Source organism: Macaca fascicularis, chromosome 16 (genome assembly GCF_037993035.2).
Source record: "Macaca fascicularis isolate 582-1 chromosome 16, T2T-MFA8v1.1".
Taxonomy (NCBI): Eukaryota; Metazoa; Chordata; class Mammalia; order Primates; family Cercopithecidae; genus Macaca; species Macaca fascicularis.
The window spans coordinates 1,136,508-1,160,563 of record NC_088390.1 but is presented as its reverse complement, the minus strand read 5'-3'; the positions used below and the strand labels follow the sequence as shown (position 1 = coordinate 1,160,563).

The following is a 24,056-nucleotide window of genomic DNA, read 5'->3' as shown; positions in this document are numbered from 1 at the left end:
TTTCTGTGGGAAAGCCATTCTTGTTTTTGAGACAGTCTCGCTCTGTCTTCCAGGCTGCAGTGGCGAGATCTTGGCTCACTGCAACCTCTACCTCCCGGGTTCAAGAGATTCTCCTGCCTCAGCCTCCTGAGTAGCTGGGATTACAGGCACACGTCACCACACCTGGCTAATTTTTGTATTTTTAGTAGAGACGGGGTTTCACTGTGTTGGCCAGGCTGGTCTGAAACTCCTGTCCTCCGGTGATCTGCCCACCTCGGCCTCCCAAAGTGCTGAGATTTATAGGCATGAGCTACTGTGCCCGGCCAGGGAAGCTGTTCTGATGGAGAACAGCCCAGCTGGGCAGCTCCGGGAGCCAAGCGGAGTAAGCCACCTGCACCATCTGCCCGCACTCTGACCTCTGCCTTGATTCACGCTGCAGAGAGTTGGCCGTGGTGCCCCAAAGGCACCCCCCTCACGGCCTCCGGTACCCTGGGAACAACCTCGGCATCTCCCTGGAGGTGGGAGGACTGCCGGGGTCTGAGCCCAGTGGGGCTGTGGGTTTGCAGAGGGCCTGGGGTCCGGGCCGGTGCTGTGGCCTCAGCAGTTGTGTCCCGGGATAGATTTTCAGCCTGAAGGCCAGGGTTCAAGATGGAAATGCCAGGGAACGCCCCTGGCCCTGCCGTCCCGCCCCAGCCTCCCACCGCCTTGTTACCTGGAGCACTTGGTGGTGGTCAGACCCTCATTCGCCGTGTGCTGGCTGGGTTCCCAGGCCTGTTCTTGGTACTGCGGGTGCACCGGCGGGCAAGAAAACTCAGGCTTCTCCAGTGTGGTGTTTATGTCGTGGGGGGAGAGAGACTAGGGACGCACGGGTAGAGCAGATCCCTTTGGTTTATGTTAAGTGCAGCAGAGGAAACCATAGCACCCTGGGCTTGGGGGGGTTGCTCCGAGCATTCAGGACCCAGAGGCAAGTTGCTAAACGCCTCCAGCACCTCCCACCCCAGAAATGCCACTGTTGAGACCTGGGCACCAGTGTTATGGGGAGAGGTGGCACCAGGGTGCTCAGTGAAGAGTTTGTGGTAACATCTCCATGGTGAGGAAGATGCAGACACAGCACAGTTGAGGGCCCTTTAGAGGGAGGAGGAGGCCAGAGTGTGGGTTGGGCCGAGGTGAGGAGGGCAGAGCGTGGGCTGGGCTGAGGTGGGGAGGGCAGAGCGTGGGCTGGGCTGAGGTGGGGAGGGCAGAGCGTGGGCTGGGCTGAGGTGGGGAGGGCAGAGCGTGGGCTGGGCTGAGGTGGGGAGGGCAGAGCGTGGGCTGGACTGAGGTGGGGAGGGCAGAGCCCCTAAGAAGAGGGCAGGGAAACAGGAGGAGCCAGATGGTCCAAAGCTTCAGGGAGGCGAGAGCCAAGGTGCCGTCCTCAAGGATGTTGGAAAGGACAGATGTGATGTCCCCCTCCATCCTGAGCGCTGCCCCACCGGCCCCACCCTGGCCCCACTCATACGGTATCTCCGTCTGTCCTTCCCCACAGACCTGTACTGTACCCTGGAGGTGGATTCCTTCGGCTATTTTGTCAGCAAAGCCAAAACCAGGGTGTTCCGGGACACAGCGGAGCCCAAGTGGGATGAGGTGAGTGGTAGGGGCTGGTGTCTCTGCAGGGACCCTCGAGTTTGCCACTGAGTGTGCCCCCACCGCCCTGAGTGTGCCACCACCGCCCTGAGTGTGCCACCACCGCCCTGAGTGTGCCCCCACCGCCCTGAGTGTGCCGCCACTGCCCCATGCCCATGGCCTGTCTGCTGGGGACGGCCAGGCCCGTTGGTCAGACCAGCTCTGCCTGTGCCCCCCTTTCTGCCCCCTGCTCCTGTGGTTTCTGATCACGGTGTGTGTCTGGGTGTCAGACCCTGCGCCGTCAGCTCAGGCCCCAGACTCCATCGGCGACGGGAGGCCTCTCGGAGCTCCAGAAAATCTGACGTGTTCCTTGTGGGCCTTGCTTACTCAGTCCTCCTTGCGGAGCTGAGGGGCCCGCACCTGCCGGAAAGCCAGGCCTCCCAGCTTTGGAGGTTCAGGGCCCTTTGTCCCATCTTTCCCCAGGAGTTTGAGATCGAGCTGGAGGGTTCCCAGTCCCTGAGGATCCTGTGTTATGAGAAGTGCTATGACAAGACCAAGGTCAACAAGGACAACAACGAGATCGTGGACAAGATCATGGGCAAAGGGCAGATCCAGGTGAGGCCAGGGTGCCACGGCAAGGCTGGGGAGCCTCCGGGAGGCCGTTCCAGTTGAAAAGGAGTCCTGGTTAAGGAGCCTGCTCTTTGGTGATTTTGGTTCCAAGCTGGAGGAAAGTTCCTCAGGAGGTGGTTCTCCCCTGCTAGAGGTGGCCGCTTGGTGTGGCCTCGGAAGCCCAGGTGTGTGCCTGGCGTCTCAGGTGGGTCATCCGCGCTTCTGCGAGATGGAAGCAGCCAGCTTTGTTTTCACACCCCAGCTTTAGTCTACGGGTGGCTTTTTCGCGGAACGCCGTAGTGAGAAGGATTCTGAGGCTGCGTCGGCGAACTGGGGGAGGAATGCTGTGTGTGAGGAGCTGTGTCTGCCGTTGACGGGGGCCGGAGGGAGGCACACGGACCAGGCGTTTGCTGTTCTGCCCGAAGGACTTAGGGGCCATCTGGTTGGCTCGGGGGCCGGGGGTGGTCTCTGACTTGTTGCTGGGGTGGCTGGACCTTACTCAGCTGTGTTGGGAGCCTGAGGTTTCGGGTGGGAACTTGGGTGTTAGTAGAGGCTGCACCTCAGGTTAAGGGCGTTTATGCCACTGGGTGCAGTGGCTCATGCCTGTAATCCCAGCACTTTGGGCGGCCAAGGCAGGTGGATCACGAGGTCAGGAGTTCAAGACCAGCCTGACCAACATGGTGAAACCCCATCTCTACTAAAAACACAAAAATTAGCCGGGCGTGGTGGCGTGCACCTGTAGTCACAGCTACTCAGGAGGCTGAGGTAGGAGAATTGCTTGAACCTGGGAGGCGGAGGTCGCAGTGAGCCAAGATCGCGCCTGGGTGATAGTCTCTAAAAAAAAAAAAAAAAAAAAGAGCATTTATACCTCAACTGTGCTTTTGGCTCCCTACAAACATAGGTAGGAAAAGGGCCTTTATGTGTGCTGCGCGTGTCTCTGAAACATTCTGCCAGTTTTGAAGATGGCTGCTATTGACCAGGCTATTAAGAGAACTAGGCTTGGGAGCGGGGAAGGCGTGGCGTGGTGGATTCACACTCCCATCTGGCCCCTCAGGTAGCCTTGCACTGTGCCGCAAGGGGTCTGGTTTGGGGGTAGATCCTGTGATCATGAAATGAAGGGAGACAGTAACTAACACGTACTAGGATTGAGCCTCGGGCGTTGGGTGCGCTGGGCTTCTTAACGGTAGCCCTGGACGTGTTCCAGGCGCAGGCCGTGATGGCTCCGTCTACAACAGGGGGCTGAATGATGCTTTTTAGCAGGAAGCGTTTGTTCTCTGATATATTGTCAGGGCCACCGAGTTGGGTGTCTGGCTCTTACCTGCAGGTCCTTGGTAGCATTGCCCCCGGGGAGCCGTGTGGGTCTCCCACTCCCCGCCCCGCCTCAGGCTCCAGTGTTTGAACCAGGGACCCCACATGGAGGGGCCTGGCCTCCGCCGCATACACTCCGTGTTCTAAACACGTCTCTTTCCAAAGATGCTGTGGGGCCGGCACCCTGCTTCTCAGTACTCGTCGCCAGGGAGACAGAGCTGCCAGGCAACTGCCAGCCAGTCCTTCGTTATTTGGAAAATGGGCTCTAGAGATTCAGTCCCTGGGACCTGCTCTCTGCAGGGATAAGGGGTGAGAGCCCCATCCTGGGACAGGCACGGAGGGGTTCTGGGCTGGCTCGTCCAGCCCCGGGAGACGCCCAGGCAAGAGACAAGAGTGGCCGCCACGCCACACTCCCTGGGCCACTGGTGTCTGTGGAATAGAAGAGTTATGGGGGTGTGCCAGGCAGCCAGCTCTGTGGGCACGGCGGGCCCCAGCCCCTCGAGAACTCAGCCTCCAGGGCCCGAGGACACATTCCCCCACCTGGACTTCAGCCCCATCGCCTCCCTCCTTCTCACTCAGCTGCACAAGCCCCAGGAGAAACACACCGTCAGTCACTGCAAGCCTCTTGGAGACGGGAGCAGATGGAGGCCGTGGGGGAGGGAGGAAGCCAGGTTACGTTTGGCAAAGCAGAAGGCAGAGTCTGGTAAGGGAAATGTTTTTGTGTTTAAGCTTCGAGGAATGTTAAATGCCTGGGAGTTGATATTAAAAGAAACACAAACCTTCCTGCTGCCAGCTGACCTGGGTCTGTGAGCGGGCAGTTCAGAGCCAGCGTCCCCTGGAGGCCTTTGAAGTCCCCCAGCACTCAGCGTGCCGAGGCCCGGCCCTGGCCCTCCGCCGCAGAACCATCTCACCAGCTTCCTCCGGTGGGGGAGGCATCCCCCGGGGGCGTGGCTCAGAAAGTCTCGCCTGTGACTGCCCTCAGAGCCACCGCGGATGGCCAGGCTGGGAGAAGAGTCGAAACAGAGCTGTTCCCACGAACCTGGGCCCCACGGAGTCATGGAACAGTCTGTCCCCACAGCTTGTCCCTGCCTCCCCTCCAGCCACGCATCTAAGGAAGGGAACTGGCACTGGCCTCTGGAATGCCGTTTTGCTGACCCCCAGCAGGCGCTGAGGACATAGTCGGAGGTGGCTTTGAGATAGGGTCCAGCCCTCAGGGATATTCACAGGGCCTGAAGGAAAGGCAGGAGGAGGAGGAGGGCTGCCTCTGGGGCCCCCACTTCTCTCTAGGCCCCCTCCCACCAGCCCATCCAGAGAAAGCAAGGGCCTTACGGCCTCAGCGCAGGCGTTTGCTGCTGTGATGAGGCCCCCACTCTGGGTCGCCTGTTGGGGCAGTGGGGCAGGAGTCGGAGCGGCGGGCTGGGGTGGGGGCAGCATTTAGTGACAGACAGATGGCAGCACGCGTCACCGGTGTGTGTCCAGCACTCGTGCTCCCGGAGGCCACTTCCCGAACGTCATTTCCTCGTGTGATCCTTGTCGTGGTCCTCCAGGGAGAATGACAGTCCCTGTGCCCCATTTTACAGATGAGGACACTGGGGTACTGAGGTTAAGTACCTTGGTCAGGCCACCTCTGCGTATGGTATGTGGGGAAGGCCATGCTCCCTTCTCTGTGCAGTGGCCCCACGTCTCAGGCCTTTGTCGACAAATCCCCCAGCCCGGCAGAGGGCCGTGGCGTGGCTGGTGGCCTGGAGAGGCAGCTGAGGTGCTGCTTTATGGCATAAGGCAAGCCTCCTTTGTTTTGGAGTCCCCGGGGCAGGGGACACTTGTGCCTGGTGCCCCTGGGAGGAAGGAGAGGAGCACACGTGGGAAAGAGCAGGAGGCGGTGGGCAGATCACAAGGTTGGGAGTTCGAGACCAGCCTGGCCAACATGGCGAAACCCCGTTCCTACTAAAAATACAAAAATTAGCTGGGCCTGGTGGCTGGGCATGATCCATAATCCCAGCACTTTGGGAGCCCGAGGTGGGCGGATTACGAGGTCGGGTGTTTGACACCCCCCGCCCTGGTCAACATAGCGAAACCCTGTTTCTACTAAAAATACAAAAATTAGCTGGGTGTATGGCTCACGCCTATAATCCCAGCACTTTGGGAGGCCAAGGCGGGCGAATTACGAGGTCGGAAGTTTGAGATCCGTCTGGCCAATATGGCGAAACTCCGTCTCTACTAGAAATACAAAAATTAGCCGGGTATGGTGGTGCGTGCCTGTAATCCCAGCACTTCGGGAGGCCAAGGCCAGGGGATCACCTGAGGTCAGGAGTTCGAAACCAGCCTGGCCAACATGGCGAAACCCCCTCTCTACTAAAAATGCAAAAATTAGCCAGACATGGTGGTGTGCACCTGTAGTCCCAGCTACTTGGGAGGCTGAGGCAGGAGAATCACTTGAACCTGGGAGGTGGAGGTTGCAGTGAGCCGAGACTGCTCCATTGCCCTCCAGCCTGGGTGAGACAGAGTGAGATTCTGTCTGGGAAAGAAAAGAAAAGAAAAGAGGAGGAGGGGCACTTAGTGTGATCTGTGAGGTCCCAGCTCCGCAGGTGCAGGGTCCTGGCCTCAAGGGACCCACTGTCAGATTGGAAAGACAAGTCTGTTGGTCCATGTTCTCCAGTGAGAAGAACGCAAGATGCCAGTCACAATAGCCGTGCACACATTGGCGAGCCCAGGACGAGCCCAGCACGGTGCTAAATGCTTCCGTCTGCTGTCTCAGGGGATCTTCCCAGGACCCTGTGGGAGAGGAATGGCATCACAGCTAGAAAGACGAGGAAGCTGGGGCTGAGGAGCCCGGCCAAGGCCATGTGCCCAGGAGTGAGCCAGGGCGGGCAGCTGGCTGCAGAGCCCATTTCTAGATGCCCCGCTGCCTCCTGCCGTAAGAAGACGGAAGATTGTCCCGCAGGAATTCAAAGGCAGAAGGGTCACCCTGGGCTGGAATTAGGGAGGCTTCAAGGAGGAGGTGGAACGAGAGTGATTTGGCAGCCCTGGGATTTTTAATTCCGGAAGCAATGTTTGTATGAGAAAGAAAATTGCAGTAGAAGCAAAGAGACTTGAAGCATAATCAGAAACCATCCCTACTCCCACTCCTCCAAAGCAGCCAATTTATTCTGTGCCTTTTCCCTTCTCGAGGTATACACATTTTTATAGAGATTTAATCAGGGCCTGGATTGTCTGTTTGTATATTTTCATGGATTATTATAAACCTCCTCTTTTTCTAGGGCTGTATGGAGTCTTTCTAAGCACTTTTTTGGATACTTTGTTAAAAGTAGTTTATATTGTTTATAGAAATCGTTGTATAAAACGGCCAGCACAGTTGCTATGCTAAGGCTCTGTGTTATTCTAGCAAGGTGAGCAGGCTCTGCATCTGCAGAAAGGAGTAGGGTGGGCATTCCAGGGAGGAAGGAATGTGAAGGGAGGGTCCCAGGAAATTCAGGAGCCTCAGCAGGGGTGGTGCGGGAGCTGTGAGCAACGCCAGTAGAAGGAATGAATAAAAGGAGAGGATTCGTGGGGGTTTTGGCCGGAAGAAGTCTTTTTTTTTTTCTTTGAGATGGGGTCTCTCTCTCTTGCCCAGGCTGGAGTGCAATGGCGCGATCTCGGCTCACTGCAACCTCTGCCTCGCAGGTTCAAGCGATTCTTCTGCCCCAGCGTCCCGAGTAGCTGGGATTACAGGTGCCCACGACCATACCTGGCTAATGTTTATATTATTAGTAGAGACGGGGTTTCACCATGTTGACCAGGCTGGTCTCGATCTCCTGAGCTAAGGCGACCTGCCCGCCTCGGCCTCCCAAAGTGCTGGGACTATAGGCATGAGCCACCGCGCCTGGCCTGGAAGAAATCTTAGAGGGCATTTCATACAATCCTGTTTTTTGGAGAGAAGCAAATGGACACCAGCAAGGGTGAGCAAGACAGCCGCAGTCACAGAGCTTGTTAGTGGGTGAACGAGGGCCCCAGACTCAGGGACGCCATCCCAGTCCGCTTAGCTGGGAGCCCCCCACCGCCCGGCTCTTGCCCCTGCCCCCCACGTAGTCTGCCCTGGTTCCTGGTCCCAGGGGACTCCAGTCTGTTTATCCTACTCTATTTCCAGCCTTGCCGTTGGAGCGACCTACCCGCAAGCTGATTAGCATATTCCCAGGGTCCGGCCCTTCTTGGCTGGCTGGCTCTGAGGAAAGAGCTTTCCCTTGGGGCCCCACAGCTAAGTTTCTGCCACAGTCCCCAGACTGGAGAAGGGTCTGAGACCAAGGAGCTACTTAAACCCGAGGGGCCCTCTGCACCCCCTGCCTGCTCCCCGGCCCTGCTTCATCCTTCCCTCGCTCGCTCGCCGCAGCCCTCACCCCACACTCCACCTCTGCTGCCTGTGCCTGGGAGGCAGCTGCACTTCCCCACGTGCCTGCCAGGGCCGCGCTCCCTGGGCACAGCAGCACTGAAGACCCTGTGGTGGGAGGGGCAGGTTCTAGGCCAAGAAGGAAGCTCCAACGCCTTGATGCTGGGGCCCCGGCTCACCCTCACCCCCGACGGCAGAGTTTGGGGGCTAGGCTCACCGTCACCCCCAATGGCAGAGTTTGGGGGCGGTGGCTCACCGTCACCCCCGACGGCAGAGTTTGGGGGCGGTGGCTCACCCTCACCCCCGATGGCAGAGTTTGGGCCTGATGGGGTCCCTCCCCTTCCTCCTTTTCCTTTCCAAAGCTTGGAGCCTGTGTCTGACGGGAGGAGTGGCAGGAAGATCTAGGTAGTTTCTTTGACATTCTTGACCTGCCACCTGGAAGCTTGAGAGAGATTAGAGATATTAGAACTGACACTCTGAGGAGGTCATGAAGGCCAGTCCCCTGCTTTGGGACTGGGAATGGCTCACAAAGCCCAGATTGGCAAATCCGATGGTGTCTACACCCTCTTTCTTTCTATTCTTTTTTTTTTTTTTTTTTTTTTTTTTAAGACGGAGTCTCGCTCTGTAGCCCAGGCTGGAGTATAGTGGCGTGATCTTGGCTCACTGCAACCTCTGCCTCCCGGGTTCAAGCAATTCTCCTGCCTCAGCCTCCCGAGTAGCTGGGATTACAGGCGCCGACCACAACACCTGGCTGATTTTTGTGTTTTTAGTAGAGACAGGGTTTTACCGTGTTGGCCAGGATGGTCTTGATCTCCTGGCCTCATGATCCGCCCACCTTAGCCTCCCAAAGTGCTGGGATTAAAGGTTGGAGCCACCGCGCCCGGCCAAGTTTCTTTATTGATCCAATGGGGATAACTATTCCTACTCCACCTTCAGCACTAGCTTAAAGGATCTCACTTATCTGGAAGAGCCAGTCGGTGCTGTGACATGCATGTCCACACTTTTCACGAGTTTACTCACTTGTTTCTGTTTATGATACATCTTCTGAATGGCAGGCCCTGGGCTGTGGGTACCAAGAATGACCAGGACCTCACCATCTGGTAAAGAAAACAAGAGAACTTAGGCCAGGCACAGTGGCTCACGCCTGTAATCCCAGCACTTTGGGAGGCCGAGGTGGGTGGATCATGAGGTCAGGAGATGAGACCAGCCTGGCTAACAGGTGAAACCCCGTCTCTACTAAAAATTAAAAAAAAATTAGCCGGGCATGATGGCGGGCTCCCGTTATCCCAGCTACTTGGGAGGCTGAGGCGGGAGAATTGTTTGAACCAGGACCCGGGAGGTGGAGGTTGCGGTGAGCTGAGATTGTGCCATTACATTGCAGCCTGGGCTACGGAGCGAGGCTCTGTCTCAAAAAAAGGAAAACGAGAACTTGGATCATTCAGCCAGTGTTGCCAGGGTTTTGAGGCCAGAGGGGGGCTGAGTCTACCTTTCTCCGTCATTAGTTGGGAGAACAGAGTGAGTACCTTTGCCTTTCTGAGCCGCAGCTTCCTGACCTGTCAGATGGGCTGTAACGAGGACTGAATATGAGGGTCCGTGAAACCCTGGACCCAGGGCCTGGCATGGAGTCAGTACTGGTTTGCCCTCAGCTGGCAGGTTCGGGCACCCTGTCCCCCACCCCCCTCCAGTGGTTCTGGGTGTCACTTGTCCAGCAGCCCCCTCCTAAAGGCTGTCACCTACAAGTGGTCCCCTGGGTCGGGGCCTTTGGCTGGCCGAGGCAGCATTATTTCTTAAGCTAATGGGGTCAGACTGGGCTTTGCTGAATCAACCTCAGATTAGGGGCAGGGAAGTCAAGGTTGGGGCCCTCACCGCCTGCTGGCCTGAGGTTTCCCTACCATGACCCGGCGCGGCAGCTCTGAGCTTGGCCTGGTGTAGTCGGGAACAAGGGGCCTTTGTCAGCAGCTGGGGAGCAGCTTCTGGTTTCAATTACTCTGCAGAGCACGAGGAAGCTTGCAGCGAATGTGGGGCCGGAGCCCGCCGGGGCAGGAGGCAAGGGCTCCCCTGCCCCACTTCCCTCCCTCTGGCCCCGTTCAACTCTGCCTGGGGGTCCTGCGCATCCTGGGGACCCCGGAATCTTAGCCCAGAGCCCCTTCCCACTCCAGCCCCCTCGTTCTTCACGGGTGGTCCTGGGACCCCTCCCAGGCAGACGATCCACGTCCCTCAATGGGGGTCCTCAGTGCCTTCCCCCGTTAATCTTTCCAGGCGTCATGCATGGACCACACTGACCACAGCTGGGCCCCTGGCCCTGAGGGAGGCCTTGGTTCAACTGGGAAGGAAGACAGGGCTTTCCCTTTGGTTCCACCTCGCCTGTCCCCAACCCCTGTTGTGGCCCTCACAGCCCCCGTAGCTCCCTGTCCTGGGACACTGGAGTGGCCTCTCCCTGGAAGATCAGTCCCACGTCGGTGCCCACCAAGGCCAGGAGCGCATGTCAGGCTGCGCGTCGGCTCCTGGCGTAGGAGTGCTGCCTCCCTGCTGCCCTCACAGCTGGCTCGCGTGGGGCTCCTCCCTCTGCCGCCACCCCCACCCCTATGCCAGTTCCCCAGGCACATGGGGACCTGGGAGGCTGAGCCCCAGGCCTGGTTCTACTTCCCCCTCACTCTCCACTTCCTCCCAGGGTCCCCTGACTGCAGCCATTGTCCTGCTCTGGCCCCGCCCGCCCCAGCTGTTTCACGCACATTTGTTCTCCAGCCCAGACTCCCACCTGCTGTCCCTCTTCAAGGCAGGTCTGGACGCCTGGTTCTCCTTGGAGAGTGGGCGGCAGAGCCTGTCCTGGGTGGCGGAAGTCAGGGGCAGGGTCCCTCGAGAATGCCTGCCCTGCCATCGAAAGCTTTTCCAAACATGGGGCACAAACCTCTCTCGTCAGCCCTGCTTGGCCGCCCCCATCGCCCAGGTGTTCCTGATTTTGGGAGCCTGGTCTCTGCCCAGTGGATTCTGGGCAGGAAGCATCCAATGGGAAACAGATGGAGGCGTCAGTCGGCTCTGCCCGCTCCCCTCCACCCCTGGGAAGTGCCGCCTCGTCAGGCAGGCCGGGCGCCCGCTCCCCCTGACCCACCTCTGAGGGGCGGGCACCACGCAGAGAAGCCGGTCCAGACAGGACCTCAGGAGCCAATGCAGTCAGGCCCTGAGAACATCCAGCCTCCCGACAAACCAAAACAAAGGTGTTCTCAGCTCTGGGTGCCGGGCTCCCAGACTCAGAGGCACAGGACCCGGGTGGGTGCCGGGCTCCCAGACTCAGAGGCACAGGACCCGGGTGGGTGCCGGGCTCCCAGACTCAGAGGCACAGGACCTGGGTGGGTGCCGGGCTCCCAGACTCAGAGGCACAGGACTCGGGTGGGTGCCGGGCTCCCAGACTCAGAGGCACAGGACCCGGGTTTGATCTCAGCCGGCCAACCTCGGGTGCCCCTTCAGAGAGTGTCGTCTTGGGTCTGTGGGCGTTCAGTAAACTCGCTGAGGCAAGAGCCGCAGACATAGATGGCTCCCCGGCTCCTCCCTGCAGGCGGAGGCTACTGCTTCCTCCTCGGAATCCAAAGAATCAGCCCCAGGGTTGTCCCACTTTCCGTGTTTTCTGAAAGCTTCGAGAGAAGGACACCACCGAAGGGTTGCTAGAGAATTCCTAGAGTTAGGGCTGAGGCTGCAGATGAATGCTGAGCGGGGGTCACCTTTAGGGTCGGCTCTGCTGGCCTCTCTCAAGCCTGCGACCACCACAGACTCACAGCAGCCCCTCATGGCCAGCCCCTGCCTTGCCATGGACAGTGGTGGTGCTGGCTGAGGGTCTAAGCCCCAGTGCAGCCTGCAGCCTTGGGCTGGGGCAGGGAGGGCTGGGCACAGCGTGTTCACGCCGTTGGAGGCAAGGCTGAGCTGCCCTGCCTTCAGGAAAGACCATAGCGTGACTGGAGATGCAAGACGACCTAGACAGGCCCGCCTGACCGACTAGACAGGCACTGTTCCCTTGCGAGGCTGCCGAGGCAAACCCACAGCCACAGAGCAAAAGCCCCGAGTTTCCCAAAGCAGGGAGAGAAGTGGAGACAAGACATGAGCTGCAGGTTCAACGTCTGACCCGGAGGCGTCCTTACAAAGGCCCTAATCTCTCTCACCCCCACACATCCCCCACCTCGTGGGAGAGCGAGGCCCTTGGGAGAACTGCCTGTAGGGGCTGCTGGAGGCTGCTGGAGGCCCAGGCACAGAACCTAAGGTCTGAGCTGTAGATGCCTGAAAGGAGGGCAGGGCGGTGGGGTGTGCCTCAGATTCTGCCTGTGGGGCTTGGGAATTCCTGGGAGGGACGTGAGCCCCAAGGCCGGCGAGGGGTGGTGGAAAAGCAGGTGTGAACAGGCGGGCCCCACATCCCCTCTTCAGCCAGGGCCGCTGCTCTCTCTGCTTCTGCTTTTATCGGACGAGGTGGGCAGGGAGACTTCGGCATAAAATTTCATTTGGAGATAAAGGCAGGGGCACATCCTCAGCAGAAAAGAAATATCACCGGAGACCGTTTGTCTGTTCCGAGCTCCTGATTTGACAGCTGTGGAAACTGAACCCAGAGAGAAAAATGTGGCTGTTGAGTCCACAGGTCCCTGGCTCCCAGGGCCTGCTTCTGGCCACCGTGAGCTCGGAGCTTGGGTGGAAGGGAGGGAGGTGTTCAGGAATCCAGGATGAAGAAAGAACAGGGAGGCTCAGCCGACCCCATCCCACCTTCAGGTCTCAGCCCCTCCTGCCTCAGGCTGCCATGTCCGGCTGTGCTGGGAGACCCGGCCACACCCCGTCCTTCCCGGGAGGAGGAGCAGGCAAGCAGCCCAGGGGGCCTTCTGCGGCAGGGACAGCACACTGAGGGGCCACGCCCTGCCCACTCGGTCCCCCGGTGGGTTTTGTTCTAGATAAGCAAGATGTTCCCAAAGGCTCAAATGCATTTTTCACTCTTTTCTGTGACTAAATGTGCTGTGAGAATCGCTAGGGGTTGCCAGGAACGGGTTGTCAGGACACTTCTCCTGCAGCAGACAAGCTCTTGGGCTGTTTCAGTCTCTCCTCTGCATCTAGAACCAGCGAGCGCCCTGGTGACACCAGCCTGATGTAGGCAGAGGGAGGCTAGAGCTGTGTGAGAAGCAGCACGTACTCGGGACTGCCCTGTGAGCCGACGCAGGCCTTTGGGGAGTTGGGAGGACAGCAGGTTACCTTGGGCAGGCCTAGGTCTGGGCCGTGGAGCAACTCGCTTTCATCCTGACTGCCTTCTTCCTTACACTGTGCCTATCTTTAACCTTGAGCCTACCTAGGACCCCTCTCCCAGCCCCACCTGGATGGATGGATGGATAGAAGGAAATGTAGTTCCTAGGCTCTGCTCTGCCATTGGCTGCTGGGTGACTCCTGTCCCTGGGCCGAATGCAGGCTCTGAGCATTGCAGATACCCAGAGGTATCCGACCGGTGGGGAGAAAGACCTAGAGTGAGTGAGTCTCAGTGTCTCATGCTGGGAAGACACTTGGCCTTCCAGTCCGTAGGTTTTGGTTAGGGTCAGTACAGGAAACGGTCAGAACACACAGTAAGAATGCAGTGACCACAGAGCCACCGAGTTAGGGGGACACTCCCGTCCCCACTCCCCCACAGCTGTCCCCAGAACGTGCCATCCTGCATGCCCTCTGCATGGGCGCTGCGCACTCCGGGCTCCCATGCACAGCCTGCTTGTCTCTCTCTCAGCCTGGAGCCTGTGCCTGTCTTTAGGCAGGACCCACTGGCAGGCTCTCTGCAGCCCCCAAAGCCTCGGGCCTGCCCCACTCTTCTCCAGCACCTTCTTGCCTCCCAGCTCTGCTCCTTTGATGCCCACCGGGTGCCATGAGCCCTGGGGCTGAGAGAGGGAGTATTCTTGGCAGACCTGAGCCACATCCCCCTCGCTGCCCGTCCCCAAGGGTGCCAGGCTCCTCTTGGGCTCTGAACTCTCTGGGTGGCCTCTTGGGGCTCTCCCCACCACAGCTGGTTCCCAGGCTATCCCCACTGGGGTGCCTGTGGCCTTGGGCTAGCTGGCTGCTCAGAAACCCCCTCTTCTGGAGTCATTTGCGCTAAGAGAGAGGACAGGGAATTGGGGTTCTAGTGTGGGCTGGGGGAGATGAGCGTCGTTCTGGTGGGAAAAAGGAGGTCACTCTGGAAAAGCGGCAGCTGCATTTCTAGGTTCTGAGGCAGAACCTTCCTCCTGGTGCTCACAGGCTGGAGGATTTGCCTGGAAGCCGTCCCCACCCCCAGCTGTCACCAAGGCAGCCCCACCGCAGTCCTTGCCCCTCCCGCCCACACGGTGCCGGACGTGTGTTATTCCCTGTTGACCTTTTTTCCTCGTTGATGCTGCTGCTGATCACCTTAACCTGATTTTACCTCAATCGCGGCTGTGCTGGGTAGCATGACCCCCGCCCTAGGCATAACGCCGGGTCCCACCCACATCTCCCCAGGGACAGCCCCCCTCATTCCCCTGGCAGAGAGTCTGGGGAGGGGCTGAGGGAGGATGGGATGGTCCACTAGGAATGTTTTTAATTCCAAAGGCAGTGACATCTGTTCGTGGGGGTCTTTTACCACCCAGGCTCTGTTTATTCCACTAGGGGAGTCTTGTAGTTCATCTGAGGAGGGCTCTGCCAGGTGTGGGGGATGAAAGGGGTGGGGGAGGAGGTGTGGGGGATGGAAGGACTGGGGGAGCAGGTGTGGGGGATGGAAGGGATGGGGGAGCAGATGTGGGGGATGGAAGGACTGGGGGAGCAGGTGTGGGGGACGGAAGGGCTGGGGGAGCAGGTGTGGGGAACGGAAGGGGTGGGGGGAGCAGGTGTAGGGGACGGAAGGGCTGGGGGAGCAGGTGTGGGGAACGGAAGGGGTGGGGGGAGCAGGTGTGGGGGATGGAAGTGGTGGGGGGCAGGTGTGGGGGATGGAAGGGGTGGGGGAGCAGGTATGGGGGATGGAAGCGGTGGGGGGAGCAGGTGTGGGGGATGGAAGCGGTGGGAGGGCAGGTGTGCGGGATGGAAGGGATGGGGGAGCAGGTGAGGGGGATGGAAGGGGTGGGGGAGCAGGTGTGGGGAATGGAAGGGGTGGGGGAGCAGGTGTGGGGGATGGAAGGGGTGGGGGAGCAGGTGAGGGGATGGAAGGGGTGGGGGAGCAGGTGAGGGGATGGAAGGGGTGGGGAGCAGGTGTGGCTGGATGGAAGGGGTGGGGAGCAGGTGCGGGGATGGAAGGGGTGGGGAGCAGGTGAAGGGATGGAAGAGGTGGGGAGCAGGTGCGGGGATGGAAGGGGTGGGGAGCAGGTGAGGGGATAGAAGGGGTGGGGAGCAGGTGTGGGGGATGGAAGGGGTGGGGAGCAGGTTGAGGGGATGGAAGGGGTGGGGAGCAGGTGTGGCTGGATGGAAGGGGTGGGGAGCAGGTGAGGGGGATGGAAGGGGTGGAGGGGAGCAGGTGTGGCTGGATGGAAGGGGTGGGGAGCAGGTGAGGAGATGGAAGGGGTGGGGAGCAGGTGAGGGGATGGAAGGGGTGGAGGGGAGCAGGTGTGGCTGGATGGAAGGGGTGGGGAGCAGGTGAGGGGATGGAAGGGGTGGGGAGCAGGTGTGGCTGGATGGAAGGGGTGGGGAGCAGGTGAGGGGGATGGAAGGGGTGGGGAGCAGGTGTGGGGGATGGAAGGGGTGGGGGAGCAGGTGAGGGGGATGGAAGGGGTGGGGAACAGGTGAGGGGATGGAAGGGGTGGGGGAGCAGGTGAGGGGGATGGAAGGGGTGGAGGGGAGCAGGTGTGGGGGATAGAAGGGGTGGGGGAGCAGGTGAGGGGATGGAAGGGGTGGGGAGCAGGTGAGGGGATGGAAGGTGGGGGAGCAGGTGAGGGGATGGAAGGGGTGGGGGAGCAGGTGAGGGGATGGAAGGGGTGGGGGAGCAGGTGAGGGGATGGAAGGGGTGGGGAGCAGGTGTGGCTGGATGGAAGGGGTGGGGAGCAGGTGCGGGGATGGAAGGGGTGGGGAGCAGGTGAGGGGATGGAAGGGGTGGGGAGCAGGTGCGGGGATGGAAGGGGTGGGGAGCAGGTGAGGGGATGGAAGGGGTGTGGAGGAAGCAGTATGGCCACTTCCCCGGTAGTTGGGACAGTCTGAACCGAGCCCAGCAGAGATGAGTAGGGTCTGTGGTGGGCTGTAGGGACTAGAATTCAGACTTCTGCTTTTGCTGGGGACATTTGTCTTGCATGGATCCTCTTCCACCCAAGACCATGGACTCCAGGAAACGATGAGTCGGGCTTGGGGGAGAGAAGGCAAGTCTGTGCCGTCCCCAGAGCAAGCCCCCAGTCCAGAGGGAGGAAGGGAAAGATGAGCGTCTCCGGGGAAGACTCCCAGCTCGGCTACCCATCTGTGAAGGTACTTCTGTCACCATGGAGACCAGCTGGCCATCGTGCATCCAATCTGAGCTTGTTTTATCCAGACAAGTATTGAGCCTGTGGTTCCTGAGACAGATGAGTGTCGGGCTTTGGGAATGGGATTTACACTGCCCCCTTCTCCCACACACCCGGCGGCAGGGAGGGGCACGCATTCTTGCAGTCTGCACCCTGTGGTGTGGGACCCAGCCCGAGGGAAGGGGACCACACGGAGCCAGTGAGGGGCCGGTTCCAAAGTTAAGTCACGGCACCAGGAGCACTGCAGCGCAAACATGACGAGCAGTTATAATGGCACCTTACCAACCAGTTACACAACAGCCATTGCACATTTGCTGGAGGGAGGTTGAGTAAAGCTGGGTCCCAACGAGGGTGGATGGCCTTTCCCCACAGCCCCGAGGGCCCCACACCGACCCCTCTCCTCCAGGAAGCCTTCCCCGGTTCCCTCCAGCTGGAAATTGTGTCTCTCGACATGCGTGGTATTTTGTCTGTCCTGTTCTGAGGCCGTAATATGGGATTTTGTGAGGGCTTTGTCCATCTGGGCGTGGCGCCTGGTAGGTGCACAGTGACCTGAGCCAAATGCACACATGCCTGTCTGCCTCCTGCTGGTGCACATCTCTGCTCTCCCGCATCTCTGCTCTCTCACATCATCTCTGCTCTCCCACATCATCTCTGCTCTCCCGCATCATCTCTGCTCTCCCGCATCATCTCTGCTCTCCTGCATCTCTGCTCTCCCGCATCTGCTCTCTCACATCATCTCTGCTCTCCTGCATCTGCTCTCCCGCATCATCTCTGCTCTCTCACATCATCTCTGCTCTCCCGCATCATCTCTGCTCTCCCGCATCTGCTCTCCCACATCATCTCTGCTCTCTCACATCATCTCTGCTCTCCTGCATCTGCTCTCCCGCATCATCTCTGCTCTCTCACATCATCTCTGCTCTCTCACATCATCTCTGCTCTCCCGCATCTGCTCTCCCACATCATCTCTGCTCTCCCACATCATCTCTGCTCTCCCGCATCATCTCTGCTCTCCCGCATCTGCTCTCCCACATCATCTCTGCTCTCTCACATCATCTCTGCTCTCACATCATCTCTGCTCTCTCACATCATCTCTGCTCTCTCACATCATCTCTGCTCTCCCGCATCTCTGCTCTCCCACATCATCTCTGCTCTCCCGCATCTCTGCTCTCTCACATCATCTCTGCTCTCCCGCATCTCTGCTCTCCCGCATCATCTCTGCTCTCCCGCATCATCTCTGCTCTCCCACATCATCTCTGCTCTCCCACATCATCTCTGCTCTCTCACATCATCTCTGCTCTCCCACATCATCTCTGCTCTCCCGCATCATCTCTGCTCTCACATCATCTCTGCTCTCCCGCATCATCTCTGCTCTCCCGCATCATCTCTGCTCTCCCGCATCATCTCTGCTCTCCCGCATCATCTCTGCTCTCCCGCATCATCTCTGCTCTCCCGCATCATCTCTGCTCTCCCGCATCATCTCTGCTCTCCCGCATCATCTCTGCTCTCCCGCATCTCTGCTCTTTCGACTGCAGCTTTGTTAAGCACTGGCTTTTGATTCGTCTTTGTGATGTCTTAACCCTCACCCCAGGGTCGGACACGCAGACAGGCCCTCAGTCACTGCCTCTAGTGTGACATGACGGGGGCCGGGCACAGTGGCTCACGCCTGTAATCCCAGCACTTTGGGAGGCTGAGGTAGGCGGATCACGAGGTCACGTGATTGAGACCATCCTGGCCAACACGGTGAAACCCCGTCTCTACTAAAAATACAAAAATTAGCCAGGTGTGGTGGCGGGTGCGTGTAGTCCCAGCTACTCGGGAGGCTGAGGCAGGAGAATTGCTTGAGCCGGGGAGGCGGAGGCTGGAGCCGAGATTGCACCACTGCACTCCAGCCTGGGTGATGGAGCGAGACTCCGTCTCGAAAAAAAAAAAAAAAGAATGACATGAGTGGGACCAAGCAGTGAGGCCTGAGGAGTGAGCAGAGCCTTCCTGGAGGAGATGGTTCTGTGGTGGAGGAGATGGTTCTATGGTGGAGGAGATGGTTCTGTGGTGGAGGAGATGGTTCTATGGTGGAGGAGATGGTTCTGTGGTGGAGGAGATGGTTCTGTGGTGGAGGAGATGGTTCTGTGGTGGAGGAGATGGTTCTGTGGCTGTGTGAAGGGGCTGCCTGGGTCCTCCTGGAGCCCTGGAAGGGGCAGGCGAAGGAGGGGGGGGAAGGGTGACTCAGGCCTCAGTTAGTGGACACAGGCATGTTCCTACCTCCATCCGTCTCTCTACCTCCCCCTCAGGAGGTGCTGGCGAGGCGCTTGTGGCTCAGCTCCCACTTAGCAGCTCAGGTGTGAGGAGGCTCCGTGTGCACTGTCCGGGAGTCGGTGGGACGTGTGAGCCAGGAAGAAGCAGAGCTGGTCTGGCTGCCCCTGCAGGGACAGTGAAGACCCAGGCCTGGTTCTAGCCTAGCAGGACTAGGCAGGACGCCCAGGAGCCCCCTCCACCAGCCGGGCAGAAGGCAGTACAGGGCCAGATCCTGCCACACTAGAGCATCACAGTAAGTGACAGGGGTGTGGGCTTTGGAGTTAGCCAGACCTCCGTTTGTGTTCTGGCTTGTCCTGGCCTTGGACACGTAGCTCAGCTTGTCAGAGCCCTTCGTTTCCTCAAAGGTAAAGTGGGGATGCTGGAACTGACTTCATAAAGTTGGGAGGGATTAAGTGACGTCATCCATCGTGCCTGGTCCATGCCAGCCTTCCATGAAGGGCAGCTCTGACTACAGCTGTCTATGCCGGGAAGCCGCCCATTTCTCAAAAAACACCAAGGCCTCCGAGAGAAATCCTGACATCTGCCTGACCATTGACGCCAGATGCCGAGGGCTTGTCTCTGGACTCTGACCCACCTGCCTTGGGGTCAACCAAGAGATGTCCTGACCCAGCTCTTTTTCCTGACTCCAAAGCATCATCCATACTTGAGTAAGGCACAGTGCTTGTGAGCACCAAGGGCTTTTGGGGGACCTCTTCGTCCTCACTTGGCACTGTGTAACCCTGGCCAGAACTGGAACTCCTGACCCCCTGTCCTCACCTCTCTAAAACAGGGCAGTAACACCAACATCACAAAAATGTGAGGCTCGGCCGGGCGCGGCGGCTCAAGCCTGTAACTTTGGGAGACTGAGGCGGGCGGATCACCAGCACTTTGGGAGGCCGAGACGGGTGGATCACGAGGTCAGGAGATCGAGACCATCCTGGCTAACACGGTGAAACCCCGTCTCTACTAAAAAAATACAAAAAACTAGCCGGGCGAGGTGGCGGCTCCTGTAGTTCCAGCTACTCGGGAGGCTGAGGCAGGAGAATGGTGTAAACCCGGGAGGCGGAGCTTGCAGTGAGCTGAGATTTGGCCACTGCACTCCAGCCTGGGCGTCAGAGCGAGACTCCGTCTCAAAAAAAAAAAAAAAAAAAAAAAGGCTCACAGGCAGTTGGGCATTTGAAAGACCTGGTTTGTGGTTGCCACGGTGCAAATACGGGTTTCCTTTCTGCGCCGTGCGGCGGTCTGCAGAGGTCTGAGTCCCAGATACCCCTGGGTTTTGCATAGTTAACCTTTTGGGATTCAGCCTTTCCCTTTTCTCTGAATACCATACTCTAACTTGTCCTGTTACTTGGAGACGTAATTCCTGTCCTCGTCTGCAGTTAGAAAGTTCACTAACTTGAGGGTGAAGAACAAGCTCTTCTCTCAAGGCGCCCAGCACAGACGCGGGTGGCTGCCCGTGGTGTCCTCGGCGCCCAGCACAGACGCGGGTGGCTGCCCGTGGTGTCCTCGGCGTCCAGCACAGACGCGGGTGGCTGCCCGTGGTGTCCTCGGCGCCCAGCACAGACGCGGGTGGTTGCCCGTGGTGTCCTCGGCGCCCAGCACAGACGCGGGTGGGCTACCCGTGGTGTCCCCTGCCCCTGGCAGCAGAAATCTTTTTTGGTGAGGTGCGAAGGGCCACGGTTCAAAGTGACCCCTCGAGAGGCGTCTCTGGCTGGACATCTGTGACCCATGTCATTTCGGGCTTTTGCTCGTGTCCCGCTTCCCACTGAGATTCCCACACTAGAGGTCTCCTTTATCCTTAAATTTCTCACCTGAGGAGGCTTGTGAGTGCTCGTCCACAAGCGTCTGGCCCCATCACTAAGCTGGTTCTGAGGAAGGTGCCTGGGGCAGAAGTTGGGGGTGGGCAAGTGCGACCGCAGGGCAGTGAGAGTCTTTTGGGGGGGGGGCCGCTGTTTGTGGCCAAAATGCAGCCCCCGCCTGGCCCTGGCACCTGGTGGCCCCTCCGCGGGGACCCAGCGGGGACGGACTGGGGTGTGGGGCTTGTGTAAACTTTATTTCGTGGGGTGGCCTCCGTGGAGGGAGGGCCGCGGGGTCGGGGAGGAGCAGCGCCCTTGCCAGGGGTGAGACCCGGGGTTGGAGCTGCGGAGGGGGGCGGGGAGGCGGCGCTCAGCCCGGGTGCAGCCTCGGGGAGGGCGGGGAGGGAGGGATGCGGAGGAGGGAGGAGGGACGCGGAGGAGGGAGGAGGTACGCAGAGGGCGGGAGGGAGGGACCGAGGGGAGCGCAGGGAGGGAGGGGAGCGCGGGGAAAGCCGGCGGGACTAGGCGAACTAGCGGGACTGGCGGCCGGGGCTGAGCGCTCCGCAGGCGCCTTCTCTCCAGCGCCACGTCCCGGTCCCCCGGCATGACCGACGTCCTGCCCCAGCCCGGCTGCAGCTCAAAGGCGGGGCGCGAACCCCTGGAGCTGGAGGAGTCAGGGAGCGAGCGCCCCCGCAACACCGGCGCCCGGCTCTGGGGCCGCGTGCGCAACAAGCTGCTCCGAAACAAGGTGCCCGCGGGGGCTGGAGGGTCTGGGGGGGCTCGGGAGGCTCGCGGGGGCCGAGGGGGCTGCGGGGGCTGCCGGGTCCCCCGCTCGCCTTTCCCGCTCCCATCCCCTCCGTGGAGTCCCCGGGCAGAGCGGAATCTGTGTGCGTCGCTCTCAGTGGCTTGAACTTGATGGGGAACGCCTGGGGCCGCCCCACCCAGACCCTGGCGCTCCGGCCTCTGCCCCTGTCTCGGGAGAAGGGAGGTTTCTTCTCGGCAGGTGGACTCTGCTCTCCAGGCAGGGAGCGCAAACAGGTAACGGGGAGACGCCTGCCTCTGGGTCTGCCCTGTTCATCCTCAACCTGACCCATGTGTTCAGCGGGCCTTGCTGGCTGCCCCTTTGCTGAGGGGCGCCGACCGTGTGAGGTTTCCTCTGGCAGGGTTGTGCGTGGGGGGATGCTGCCGGGTCCGGGGGCTCCAGGCTTCCCTTCAGGGACCACCCAGCTGACTGCGGGCTCAGTGCCCGCCGGACACCAGGCGTTCAGTCGGTGTGCCAGGGGGTTCTTGACCCAGCAGGCAGCTCAGATCAAGCCGTGCCAGGGCAGACCGCCGGTGCCCCTGCAGCCCCAGACCTGAGTTGGGATTAAAATCTGAGATAGAAGCCGACTGTCCTGCAGCTGGGCAGGCTGCCTTGGGGCTGGCTTGGGGCCCTGGCATCGGGCATCTGAGGAAGAGCCAGACCCAGCGCCCAGCACACAGGAAGCGCTCGATAACTGCAGATCAAATCTGGTCCCAGGGTGCCAGTCCCGGCTGGCCAGGGCTGGACCCATCCCTCAAGAGAGCCACAAGGGAGGGCTTGGCCAGTCGGCGGTGGAGGTCTGAGATCCCCTGAGGCTCACAGGACCCTCTCTGCAGGCTCTTACTGCCAGCCGGCATTGGGGCTCCTGGCATTGGCCAGGACGAGGTGATCTTGGGCTCGCTGGCCCCTCGTTTCGTTTCAGCTCCTGCCGTGGGGCATACTTGACCTCCCAGAGGTGACATCAGCCCTGGAAAGTGCTGGGCAGGGCAGCAACTTGAGCTGTCCTGCACTGGCCCCTGTGTCACCTTCAGCCTCCCTGAGGACCAGGCTAGCAGAGCTCTGCTGGTCCCAGCTGCTGCCAGAGCCCCTCTGCTGAGGCAGCTGTCTGTGCCCGACAGCATGGACTCATCCCCTCCCTAGCCCCTGCTGAGGCCAGCAGACACGAGCCCAGAGCTCACTATCCATCCCCAAACCTGAGTTGGCAAGAAACTGACCTGGCAGGTTCCGGGTCCAGTGCCAGCCAAACAGGGCGCTTCCAGTTTACCTGCCCCTTTGAGGAGGCACCTGGTGGGCAGAGGGTCCCAGACTTTCAGTTCTTTCCCTGTGCATTTTGTGGCCGGCAGAACTGAGAAGCCCCTTCAGGAATTCCTCAGCTGGGTTTGCCCCGGCAGTGTCTGGTGGCTCCGTGTCTGATGGGGATCTCTGGGCAGGGACGGCGGCCAGGCAGACACCGGGCTGCTGAGCTGACGAGCGGGTTGGCATCAGCGTAGCTCAGGGTGGCCCTGGCCCTGGGCTGCTCTGTGTGACGAGCGATTCAGCCCTCTCGCCGTGCTGTGTGGCACAGTGTGTCCGTGTCATGGAAACGGGGGTCAGCGCTGTGGTGGACAGAGGGACGTCTGCCCTGTGCTTCCCACCTCGCTGTGCGCAGGCCGGCGGGTGAGCAGCAGGGTTGGGGGGCCGGGCCTGCCAGCCTCTTGCTTTCTGTCCTCGGCCACATTAACCTGGTGTTTTCCTGAGCTAGCTTCACAGTTGGGCCAAGGGGCTGGGATTAGGCCGTTTTGTTTCGGTGGGGTAAGGGAAGGGCACCTGGTACTGCTTAGCCTGGCAGGAGGGGTCGCCTCATTAACTCCTCATTAACTTTGCCCTGAGTGATGCTGCGGGTGCGAGAAACAGCCGTGGCCCTCCTGCTTGCACGGACCTGAAGATTCATTAAAGGCTAGAGGCGGGGGTGTGACTCATCCAGGGCTGGGACTGAAGAATCTGTTCATATGGAAAGGTCTCGTTAGAACTGAGCCTTTAAATAGTGCAGGGCCTCTGGTTTCTGTGGGAGAGGAGGCAGGGACACTCACGGAGGCTCCTTTGGGTGCCAGTGGGGGTCCCCGTGGTTGGGCCGTTCTTGTCCCCAGAGGACAAGACCTGAAGATTCAGGGGCCGAAGCCTCATTCCAGCCCGACTTGGCAGTCAGCTTGTTGTGCGAGCATTTAGCCGGGAGACACGTGGCATCTGGGTTTGTGGGTTCAGCCAGGGCTGTCGGTATTGAACTTGGCGTTTCTACTTTTCTTTTTTTTTGCCTCAAATCACACTCAAGTAGACCAGGCCTGGTGCCTTGCTTTCCCTCCCGTCCTTCCCCCTTCTGGATTCTCGGTTGAGCTTTGGAGGGGAAGGGGCTGAAGGAGGAACCCCCCACCCCTGCAGCATCCCCTTGTGGGAGCCATGAGGAGGCTCAGAGGGCCTGAAGGGAGGCTGGTCCAGAAGCACTTATCTGTGGGGGAGGTTGAGCCCTTATGTAGCAACAAGACCAATATGCTCCTGACCCAGACCAGGCCAGATGCTGGCCGGGGGCGGGGACTCAGGCTGAGCTGGCACGGTCTGAGGAGGAGATTGAGGGCAGCTTCAGGTAACCTTGTCTCTGCCTGGAGGCACAGCCATGTGGTTCCGAGAATTCCCTACCTCCAAAGAGCTCCTCTTAAGCTGGACGCCAGCGCTGCTGAGCCCCACAGTGAGTCCCGTGTTCTGTGGTGGGAGCTGCTGCCTTTGCTTCAGAGAGGATCAGAGGTGTTACCGAGGAGGGGTGGGGTGGGAGAGTCCCCTTGGGCCATTTGGGGAAGCTTCAGGCTCGCGATGGTCTTAGAAGAAGGTCCCTTTCTTGGATCACCTGAGGT

At 59.8% G+C, this 24,056-nt stretch overlaps 1 protein-coding gene across 8 annotated transcripts in view; it reads left to right on the top strand.

Moving 5' to 3' along the window:
• ABR (ABR activator of RhoGEF and GTPase) overlaps nt 1-24,056 on the top strand; it is a 230,965-nt gene that overhangs the window by 182,842 nt on the left and 24,067 nt on the right. For 7 of the 8 annotated variants that reach the window (XM_045376367.3, XM_065532214.2, XM_074018143.1 and 4 more), the window contains 2 exons: nt 1,505-1,602; nt 2,065-2,196. In XM_045376367.3, coding sequence (XP_045232302.2) covers nt 1,505-1,602; nt 2,065-2,196 — 230 coding nt within the window. Of the gene's footprint in view, nt 1-1,504; nt 1,603-2,064; nt 2,197-20,886; nt 21,121-24,056 lie in introns of those variants that run through there. The other variant, XM_045376371.3, reaches the window with a different exon arrangement.